The sequence below is a fragment of the Bos javanicus genome, chromosome 5, assembly GCF_032452875.1.
Source record: "Bos javanicus breed banteng chromosome 5, ARS-OSU_banteng_1.0, whole genome shotgun sequence".
NCBI lineage: Eukaryota > Metazoa > Chordata > Mammalia > Artiodactyla > Bovidae > Bos > Bos javanicus.
Genome location: NC_083872.1, coordinates 10,294,704 through 10,306,712, shown reverse-complemented (window position 1 = coordinate 10,306,712; position 12,009 = coordinate 10,294,704). Strand labels below are relative to the sequence as shown.

Genomic DNA, 12,009 nt, shown 5'->3' with positions numbered 1-12,009 from the left:
GATATCTTTACAGAAGAGAAACTTGTGTTCAAGATTCATGTTGATATATGGCGAAAACCATCACGATATTGTGGAGTAATTATCTTCCAATTAAAATAAATTCAGTTCAGTTCAGTCGCTCAGTCTTGACCGACTCTTTGTGACCCCATGAACCGCAGCACACCAGGCCTCTCTGTCCATCACCAACTCCTGGAGTTCACCCAAACCCATGTCCATTGAGTGGGTGATGCCATCCAACCATCTCATCTTCTGTCGTCCCCTTCTCCTCCTGCCCTCAATCTTTCCCAGCATCAGGGTCTTTTCCAATGAGTCACCTCTTCGCATCAGGTGGCCAAAGTACTGGAGTTTCAGCTTCAACATCAGTCCTTCCAATGAACAGTTTTAAAAAAAAGACCGAACCTGACTTTTGCCACCATAAAAGTTCTTCCTGCAGTCCCTATCACAATTTCTGTCATCAGTCTGTCATCAACCCCAGAAATCTGAGGATTATTCTTTGAACAGATCCTTTTTCTAATTGCCCTTCCATCGCCAAGCAGATAACACTTTTTTTCCTAACTAAAAGTTCAATCTGTTTTATTCTTTCCCTCTCTACTGTCACTGCCTTGTATCAGTTTCTCCTCAAATCCTTATATGCTCTACTCTGCTGCTGCTGCTGCTGCTGCTAAGTCACTTCAGTCGTGTCCAACTCTGTGCGATCCCATAGACGGCAGCCCAGCAGGCTCCCCCGTCCCTGGGATTCTCCAGGTAAGAACACTGGAGTAGGTTGCCATTTCCTTCTCCAATGTATGAAAGTGAAAAGTGAAAGTGAATTCGCTCAGTCGTATCTGACTCTTAGCAACCCCATGGACTTCAGCCTACCAGGCTCCTCCATCCATGGGATTTTCCAGGCAAGAGTACTGGAGTGGGGTGCCATTGCCTTCTCCGATGCTCTACTCTAATAATGTCCTGACTATTCTCCATGTCTCCTTTCTAACATTTCTCAAATCCATGTCCATAGTGTTGTTATAGTAGTCTACCAAGAAGAAAAGAACTGTCAGTCTCCTCATTAAAACTCACTTGCTTATTTGGTTGAAGCATATGAGGTTGTCATCTTTGTACATGAATAAAGTCAAATAATAACAATTGCATATCAATTTCATATCAAGTTCAATCAATACCCTTGGATGACACTGAGTGAGCGTATAATTTATAATACAAATCAAGCACTTCTGAAAGCAAAAGTGACTGTTATAAGTAACCACACTAAAACACGGGCATGAACACAGCCTCCCAGGAAATTACAAAGTATGAATGCCCTATATATAAGGCCTTCCCCATGAGATTAAGAGATACAAATGACTATGTATAAAATAGATAAGCAAGAAGGATGTCTATTGTACAGCAAAAGGAAATACAGCCATTGTTTGTAATGGCTTAGATCTATTAAAATTTTGAATCACTGTTGTACACCTGAAACTTTAAGTCAGCTATACTTCACTCAAAAAAGTAAGGCCATCCTCATTCTCATGCCCATCTCTTTCCCTGTTCTGATCTCTGGACATTCTATACTTAGCTTCTTCATGCTGTAGCAATGCCAAGCTAGTATACATACTCCATAGTTCTCCTCTTTGCTATGCCTAGAACACTTTCCCCATCTCCTTCATCCTGGCAATTCCTCAGCTGTAAAAGCTCAACTGGATATCCTTTCTTTAAGAAGAGCTTCCTGACCACACCAGCACACCCAGTGCTGGGTGAGACATACCTAATCATTTAGACTCCCGAAGTCTCTGTGCATATCTTTGAGTTTATCATATCTTTAAGTGGTCATTTACTTGCATGTTTCCTCTTCCAAACTCTAGGCCACTTGAAGTGAAGTGAAAGTTCTTCAGTCATGTCCGACTCTTTGTGACCCCATGGACTATACAGTCCATGGAAATCTCCCCGCCAGAATACTGGAGTAGGTAGCCTTTCCCTTCTCCAGGAGATCTTCCCAACCCAGGGATCGAACCCAGGTCTCCTGCATTGCAGGCAGATTCTTTACCAGCTGAACCACTGGGGAAGCCCAAGAATACTGGAATAGGTAGCCTATCCCTTCTCCAGCAGATCTTCCCAGCCCAGGAATTGAACCAGGATCTCCTGCATTGCAGGACGATTCTTTACCAACTGAGCTATCAGGGAAGCCAATCTTCAAAACCTCAAGTTATCTCCATTTTCACTTGAGCTCCCTAGCCTCTTTCAGTGTTTTTCAGATGGCTACCACTGTTTCAGCATCAAATCCAAACTGAAAATATCCAGGCACAGCATTACCCAATAGAACTTTATGCAACAATGGAAATACTCTGTGTCTGCACTGTCCCATATGACACTAGAGATAAACACTAATGCCACTTGAGATAAACACTAAGCCCCATAAACGTGGTGGTCTCCACTAAGTTTGGCTGAGGACCTGGAAATACATAGGCACTCCATAAATGTTAGGTTCGTCAGTTAATGGAGAAGACTCCATTGAGGTTGTGTTGTTGTTATTGTTAGTGTAAGAAAAGTATACCACTGGCATTGCTTCTTACCATTCAAACTGAAGCCTTGGTTGGGACTGGTGAGGATCTGTCCTCCCCTACTGAGGGTCACTTGTTTGTTAAAATCATCCTCCAGAATCAGAGTTACAGACTGAAGGCAGACCAAGCCAAGGTTCTGCATAAAAATCAAATTATCAGTTAAAGCAATGAGAGAGAAAAAGAGAGACCTAGTCAGGGACAAGGACAATGGAAGAGAGAAATGGGAGAAGGTGAAGGAGAGAAGAAAGGAGAGAGCGCACACAGATAAAAATTTCTGGTATACAGAAGACTAGAGGATAAGCAATATTATAAAGTAGTCACACATTTTATTGTGAATCTCATGCAGCCCCATTACTAATAAACTATATCTTTACGTTAAATACACCTTGTGCATATATATGCCTTTCACAGATTATTAAATAGAAATGTTTTCAATAAAGTGCGAAGAATTACTTTTCCATAGAATATAAAGTACCTTTCCAAATTCATCTGTGGTATTTAGATGTAAAAAATTCAGTACAGAAAAGAACCAAGAGAATTACAATTCCATGTAGAAAGCTAATTAAGACTCTGACATACTGCACAGGAAAAAAAAAAAATCAGACTAAAAAAAGCTCATAAACTAGATTGGAATTTTGTTGAAAACAACCATTTTATGTTGGAATAAAAGTAGAATAAAAGATTTTGGCAAAATTTTGACTACTTGATTTAGAAAGAGAAATGAAAGACCTGTGTTTCTTTGTTTACAAATTATAGATGTGTTTATTTCAAGAAAAGGTCTAAAATAAATATTCCCATATGCTAAAAAAAAGAGCCATCATATCTATTTAGAATGATGTGAAACTTGTTAAATTCTGTCAAAAATCATCTTTAAGACAGCAGTTTTGAGGCAACAAAAAACATTGCTTATTGTGCAGTCATATATGAAATGTTTCAAAAATCTATACATATAAACACTATTTTTAAGAAAGAAAATTCAATAAATATATAGTATATAAGACTTTTTAATATTTTGATATCTTTGAAATCAGGATACATGATATAGTTAATAGCATACATAGATCAATCATCAACATGTTTTTTTCATTGTGGTATACAGAATAATGATGCATCTTAACAATCAATGGTGTCTGATTTTTGAAGAAAACAACTATACCCATTCATGTTACTATTTTTAACCTAGATAAGAAGTTTGAGCCAAAAAAAAAAAAAAATGAACACTCCTCTGGTCATTTTGAAATGCTCTTACCTGTTCACAGTGAGCTTTCTGTAAAGTAATTGTGAATTTATCTTTTCCAGTTCCTTTGACAAGGATGTATTGGCACATTCCAATGAAAGAATAATGTCGACCATCAAAAGTCGTAAAATGGGAATCACCTACAATGGAGCACTGAACTAGAAGGAGAAGCAGGGGTTGGGGGAGGAAGAGAAGAGGAAGGAAAAAGGAGAAAAGGAGAAGGAGGAAGAAGTTATGTTTATTCTTAAAAAGCAGTAGGTCAAAAAAAAGCAGTAGGCCAATAGTGTAACTATTCAGGTATCAAAAAGAATAGTTAAAGTGCTTAAATTTTACTAGTTTGACAAACTCGCTAAATTATATTATTTGATTAAATTTTAAATGTATTTAATGATGGCTATTCCACTTTTTTTAGAGTTTATAATATTTGTACAATTTTCATACATTTTTACCAAAGTTGTCTGCTCAGAGCTATCATTTATTCAATTTTCCACTTATCCTCTGAATATCTGGATTTAAAGATCATTACATCTCTTGTTACATATAAGAAGACCTTATAAAACATCAGTGCAAGCTTCCTCCTCAGTTTCAAGAAAATCAAGACATTTTCTCTAAAAACATTTTAAAAGATTACCTGGGCAGTCATGCTCAGTGCAGTTCCAAACTCCACCAACACACACACTAAATAAAATGATAAAAATATTAATCTAACTGCACAGAGAAATTGTGTGAATGTTTGCAATAATGTATTGGTTAATGTATCGAATGTATCATGTTTCTTAGGTTCAGAATAATCTGACCTGAAAAATATCTCTCCAAAAGTTCAATTAACTGATAAACTTGGACTGGCCAGTACCTAAATTATTATTTATGGCATGCCATATTTAAAAATCAATGAAGATGATACAACGGTAGTACAGATTAGTCAAGAACAAAAGTACAGAGAACTTCTGTTTCTGTCCTTCCCTCATTGCTTTAACCAAAAAAAAAGGCCACACACAGTAAAGCATTTACCCGTATCATTAGAGAAATACATACAACGAGTTAAGATTAATAAGTCACGTCATCTACTAAAAACTTTTAAAGTTGGCTTTGCAGATCATCAGACATTAAAAGAGAGAGAAAAGATGTCCCCTTTGTAAGATAAATTCTGCCTTCTACCACCAAACAGATAATGAATTTTGGAGGAAAGAATAATCTCTGAAAGGCAGGAATTCAAATCAGTATCTAAGAACAGGGTTAGTTTTCAATTGTATTTCAGTTATATACACAGACAGCAAAGGGAAAATTGCCTAATGACATTTATACCTCTATTTCTTTTTAGACTGCTCTGGAGGAATTTAATCTTTGGCTATAGTAGCTAACTAGTTAGCTAATTTAAGAATGTTGAAAAGTCTCTAATCATGGCCCAAGATTGGTGATATGAAGAGTCACTTTTTAAAGTACTCAATACAGAAGGACAAGAGAACCGTCAAATCCTATGAGTAAAAGCATGTGCAAATTAGTGATTATTCAACAGTGTATCACATGGATATAAAAATTTATAGAATTACCAACAGAAGTGAGAAGAGTTACATCGTAAAAGAAAATATAGATGGTCCCTCCTACCTCCCAAAGGCTTTAAATACAATGAAACTGAGTCTGAGAATTTTTGGAAGAAAAATCAGTAAAAAGTATATCTCCTTAAACATATGTCAAGGTAAAATTGTCACCTAGTCAGGTACCCAGAAATAATTAGCTGTAATTGATCACATACCATTCAGTACATTCTTGTTCAATTTTTGAGCCAACTGAATAAGCTAATCCATGAAAATTGCATGGGCAGTTTTCCAAGGAGATGCAAGTCCCATTTTCCATTATGAGGCCTATTTAAGAAAAATATACTTCAAATGCACAAAAGAAATAAGAAGAATGATATTCTTGGAATATAATAATTCAGCCAACTTTTATCGAACACTTGCTTTCACTAGGTGCTAGAAATACAAATTACTTTTAAGGAGCCTGGCTCTGTCTCAATCAGTAGCTCAGTTGCTCTGACTCAATCAGTAGCTACCTTATAAGGGTCTATTTCAGAGGTTTTCAACTTTATTATCCCGTTACCTGCTATCAAAATGTTAAGATTCACAACACAGAAATAGGGCAACTAATGTCTCTTTGCTTTTGAGAGGAGAGGGGAGGAGAGGAGGGAGAAAGTATTGAATTTATTCTGTTTAATTTCTGTTTATGTGAAAATGAGAGATACACTGTCATCACACAGATAATAAAGAGCCAGGAAACGCTTCTCAAAGAGCTAGTACAGTAGAACTGCATTTGTTACTTCTTTCTAACGAGTAAAGGTGGTTGAACCAATGTTACCAAGCACATTCTTTGATGCAGCTGATCATTTTTCAGAGTAAGACTTTCTAGTCAAAGGAATTATATTCTGGTGCATGGATTTACGTTCTGGTGCAAAGTCCTTATCACATCGCTGACTGGGAGCAAACAGTTCAGGCCTGGCACTGGTCCAATGGGCTTTGAGTAGCATTGACAGAACAACGGCCCGAGGTCAATAGATCTGATTTTAAGTAGTCCTCACTCATATTAAGTGCATGACAGTGGGGAAATCACTTAACTTCTCTGGGATTCTATTTTTTAATCTGCAAAAATAAAGGAGTTTGGATAAATCCTCAATGTTCTTATAAATATCTATTAATTTGTATTGCAGATTTAAATCCCATCTCTATCATTTGCTATGTCACTTCTAATTACAAATATTAAAACTACATCAGGACTAAAATCTTGTACTACCAAGATATGAAGACTTTTTTTCTGAATTTGATTTTGTCTTTAAAAAATGAAAATATATAAATTATTGTTGCTGTCACATCCAACTCTTTTGTGACCCCCATGGACTGCAGCCCACCAGGTTCCTCTGTCCATGGGATTTCCCAGGCAAGAATACTGGAGTGGGTTGCCATTTCCTTCTCCAGGGAATCTTCCTGATCCAGGGATCAAAGCCTTTTATTAAAGAAAAGCATCCATTCCTTATAGTCACTTTAAGGATCAAATCCTAAAAGGAGAGAAAATTTGCAATAGCCCTAACATCCCAAGAGAGGACACAAAGCCATGAGTCTTGGATCACAGGGTACTAGTCACAATGAGTGCAGACACAGTTTCTTTCACGAAGCACTTACCATCTGGGCAATAACATCCGTCAAGACAATGGAGATTGCTCCCAAGACACTGTTTCTCAAACGTGCAGGTTGGTGGGCAACAACTGATGCAATCCCGATGGACAAAGCTGTCATCACACTTATCGACTAAAACGGGCAAACAGGTGAGCAGTAAGTCAACGCTACTCAACTCTCTTTGAGAAAGATTACAGTGTTTTTTTGTTTGTTTTTTAAAATTTTTTTTATTGAAGTATAGTTGATTTACAATATTGTGTAGGTTTTGGGTATACAACACAGTGATTCAGTTATACATATATAATATATATTATACACACTATATATATATATATATAAATTCTTCTTCAGATTATTTTCCCATATACATTATCACATAATACTGAGTATGGTTCCCTGTACTATACTGTAGGTCCCTATTGGTTATATATTTTATACATAGTAGTGTGTATAGTTTAATCTCAGCCTCCTAATTTATTCTTCCCCCCACCTCTCTTTTCCCCTTGGTTTGTTTTCTGTGTCTGTGAGTCTCTTTCTATTTCAGAAATAAGTTCATGTGTTTCTTTTTATCTTTTAGATTCCACATGTATACATTATTGTATGGTATTTATCTTAGAATATTACTCAGTCATAAAAAGAATGAAATAATGCTATTTGCAGCAACATATGTGAGAAATTATCATAATAAGTGAAGTAAGCCAGATAAAGACAAAGATTAGAGTGTTTTAAAAGTATTCAAAAGTTTACCAATATTATTGCATCAATAACAAGTCTTTGCAGTTCACTAGTTTTGACAAGTAGGGTAAGTTTTAAGTACTAGGATAAGCCTAAAATTAACAGAAGTACACAGGCATGGCTGGAAAATAAGGAAACATACTGCATGCTGGAAAGTCATCTCTCCAATCTTGAATAGGGTAGCCTGCATGGGAACAGGCTCTAGCATACTCGGTGGCCGCTCGACAATAGGTTTCATCATCATGAGTTCTGGAAAGTGAAAAGATATCAAAAATCATACAGGAAATATTGACAGGAACTGTGCCCTTGAGCTCTTGTTCTGGAGAAAAGCTGACTATGTGGTGAATATTCAAATATTAGTTGATCAACTAATATTAGAAGTGAAGTGAAGAGAAGTTGCTCAGTCGTGTCTGACTCTAGTGACCCCATGGACTGTAGCCCACCAGGCTCCTCCATCTATGGGATTTTCCAGGTTAGAGTACTGGAGTGGGTTGCCATTTCCTTCTCCAGGGGAAATTCCTGACCCAGGGATCCAACCCAGGTCTTCCGCATTGTAGGCAGACGCTTTACCGTCTGAGCCACCAGGGAAGCCCCAATAATGTAGAAAACATATAAACATGGGATCCCAGATTTAAAAGACTAAGTAAATTGTTTCATTTAAGTCTTTCAATAATTTGGCCATTTTTTCTTTGGATTCAACGGAGTACCATACTGAAAAAGATTTCTATTCTAATTATGACATTTGTTCTAGAATCTTTGTATTTTTTTGCTCCCACACAAAACATCCCAGACCTTTCAAAACTTAATAAATCTTATCAATATTATTTTAATTAATCCTATTTAATAATTCTATCACAATAAAAACATAAAATATGAAAATGATTTCTAAGATAGATTTCTAAATAGGAAAATGATTTCTATTCACCATGCTCTTGATAGTTTACATGCTGGAATAAAATCAATACTAATAATAAGCACTTGTGAAGGATTAAATAAACAGCATTTCATTTGAGATTTAAAAGATTTTTAATTCTTTCAGGTTTAAATTACTAAAGCCAGTTACTTTGCTAATGCTGCCAAGAGTGAATAATCTCTAAGTATTTTTTTATAATCACCTTAGAAACTCCCCCAAACAAATATAAGAGGTCAGCCAATTCCCAAAGCAGATTAACAAGGCATCTATAAAATCAACAGTGTTTATAAGATAGCGGGCTTGTTTTACAGCCCAACTGAAAGTCTAAATAGCCAAATACCTTTACACCCTTAAGAATGTTGTATTTTGTGGACCTTAGCATTTTCAGTATTTCTGTTGTAAAAACCACTGATCTCAAATTGCCCTTATCCTGTGTTACTGTAACTGGAGTCATGCAGATTATCTAGTCCAATTAACTAAGCTTTAGAATAAAAAAAAGGACTGTAGACTTCAGAAGCACAGAAAATATTCTAAATCTCCAAACAAGTCTCTGAAAAACAGGATAAGTTAAAATCGTTGAAGTCTTAGAAAGACGTTAAATTTATGATTTACTTTAAACATATGCATTTCTTCCTACAACTAATGGAGGCCTTGAAGGCTAATAAAGTAACTGAATATTGGTTTTCCAACCTAAGGCAACTATTATCCAAACCGTTTGTTGTGTCTGTGTTACACTAGGAACTGTACTAAGCACATTACACATGGCATTGCATAAAAACAACAGTTGGGCAACAAATTATTTACTGAGGGGAAAATTAGCTTATTTTTCCATTTTGGATGTTAACGTTAATAAGGAAAATACTCATTAAGTAACGGTTGTTTTTAATCAATTGACTTGTGTGCGGCAAGATTAGAAGCATTTCCTTGCTGCTAAGTTCAGCATTATTAGAAGCAGAATGAGGAGGACCTGAGTTCAAGGACTGGTATTGTATCATCCTTCAAATTTCAACCCAGCTATCATTTTCTCTAGGCACTCCCTGAGGAAGTTAGTAGTTCTCTCCTCCACACTCACCGTACTTTGCGTTTAAAGCATGTACAATTGCTGAGAACCTGTTTTTCTGCCCCATGAGAATCTGAGTTCCTACGACAGGGACTATTTCTAAGTGTTTCTGTTTCCATGGCCAACAGACACCTGCAAGGATGCTCACCGTCACTAATCATCAGGGAATACAATGAGATATCACTTCACACCTGTCAGGACGGCTGTTGTCAAAACAACAACAACAACAAATAACAAATTGTTGGTGAAGAGGTGGAGGAAAAGGAACTCAAGTGAACTGCTGGTGGGAATGTAAAACGGTGTAGCCACTACGGGAAAGAGAATGAAAATTCCTCAAAAAACTAAAAACAGAATTACCCGATGATCAAGCAGTTCCACTCTTGGGTATATATCTGAAGAAAGCAAAAGCACTAATTTGAAAAGATACATGCTTATCAATGTTCACAGCAGCATTAATTTTTCATCAGTAGAAGGCATTCATTTTTTTCAAGTAAAATTTATCAAGATCAGAACCAGCTTCATGGGAATGTGACCTGTGCAATCAGTCACACAGGCTCTGCTCTTAAAAAGGCTGTCACTTAGTTGGATCCTGTACTCATTTAATGCTCTGCTGTCACTATCTTGAATGCTTAGCAATTTTTTTTAACAAGGGGCCTTGCGTTTTCATTTTGTACTACTTCTCCCCCCTTGATTTATTACATTCTAAACAAATTAACTGACGTTCTAACATAATCCAGGCTAAAACACAGTACACCTACCTGGAATAAGCAGAAGTTAAGAAACTAGGCAAAAGGCAAATTCAGATCTCCTGAGAATAGTCAGGTTATATGAAATAAGATCAAGCAACAATTCATACTCCTTACTATGAGCCCTAAGACTCTAGGTAATCTAGACCGTGCCTACTTCTCTAATTTCATCTCCTCTCTCTCTCTCCCATTCACCATGCTCCAGCCCCACTTTTTGTGTTCTGGAAACACTCCAAATTTGTTTTGCCATACTTCCTAGGAGGCACTAAAAGTGAAAGTGTTAGTTGCTCAGTCGTGTCTGACTTTGTGACCTCAGGGACTAGAGCCTGCCAGGCTCCTCTGTCCATGGGATTTTCCTGGCAAGAATACTGGAGCGAGTTGCCATTTCCTTCTCCAGGGGATCTTCCCAACTCAGGGATTGAACACAGGTCTCCTGTATTGCAGGCAGGTTTTTTAAAGTCTGAGCTATCAGGGAAGTTAGTAGTAAAGAACTCGCCTGACAATACAGGAGACATAATAGATAAGAGGTCGATCCCTGGGTTGGGAAGACTCCCTGGAGGAGGGCACGGCAACCCACTCCAGTATTTGTGCCTGGAGAATCCCATGGTCAAGGAGCTGGCAGGCTTCAGCCCATAGAGTCGGACATGACTGAAGCAACTTAGCACATAGCATTATTATAATAGCCAAGATATGGAAGTAACCTAAGTGTCCATCAGCAGGTGAATGGATAAAGACAATATTATATATGGAATATTATAAATGGAATATTACACAGCCAAAACAGGTAACACAATTTTGCCATTTGCAGAAACATGGATGGGCCTGAAGGGTATTATGCTTAGTAAGAAAGCAAATATGTGTGTTTTCACTTATAGGTCAAATTTTTACAAAATAAAATGAATACATATAACAAAAGAAAAACAGAACAAAACTAGTGCTTATCAAACTAGTAGGGAGAGGGGGTGGGGTGGGACAAAATAGGAGAAAACAGGGGTTAAGAGGTGCAAACTACTAGGTATAAAATAAACAAGATACAAGCATGTAATGTACAGTGTAGAGAATATAGTCAATATTTTATAATAACTCTAAATAAAAAATAATCCATAAACATATGCAATCACTATGTTATATAGCTGAAACTAATATAATATTGTAAATCAATTATACTTCACAAATAGAATTTTATTTTTTAATATAAATTTATTTATTTTAATTGGAGGCTAATTACGTTACAATATTGTATTGGTTTTGCCATACATCAACACACAAAAAGAATTTTAAAGTAAAATAAAATAAATTAAAAATCAACATAATAAATTGTTTCTATTGCGCCAAGATTTGACATAATGCTCAGCTCAGAATAGACACTCAGGAAATATGTATTAAATTGAATTCAATATACTATCCTAATCCAAGCAGGAAATTTGTATTCAACAGATTCATAATTATATAATCATGGTATAGAATCCCTGTGAGGCACTCCTTTAATATAAGAAGTGAACAGAATCTCCTTTAGGGGAAAAAGAATGTAGGCGGGTGTAGTCCTGGATGGACTATTGAGGACAGTGAAAGGCCAGCTCTGGTACCTTCCCTCTCCCACTTTATCAATGCACACTTATT

General features: G+C 36.6%; 1 protein-coding gene across 1 annotated transcript in view; it reads right to left on the bottom strand.

The window, feature by feature from the left end:
- The window catches only part of OTOGL (otogelin like), a 183,013-nt gene that overhangs the window by 134,143 nt on the left and 36,861 nt on the right, over window positions 1-12,009 (bottom strand). The window contains exons 11-16 of the mRNA XM_061415623.1: window positions 7,813-7,919; window positions 6,942-7,067; window positions 5,525-5,633; window positions 4,403-4,449; window positions 3,784-3,929; window positions 2,547-2,670 (exon numbers count right to left, since the gene is read on the bottom strand). Of these exons, the coding sequence (XP_061271607.1) occupies window positions 2,547-2,670; window positions 3,784-3,929; window positions 4,403-4,449; window positions 5,525-5,633; window positions 6,942-7,067; window positions 7,813-7,919 (659 nt within the window). The remainder of the gene's footprint in view (window positions 1-2,546; window positions 2,671-3,783; window positions 3,930-4,402; window positions 4,450-5,524; window positions 5,634-6,941; window positions 7,068-7,812; window positions 7,920-12,009) is intronic.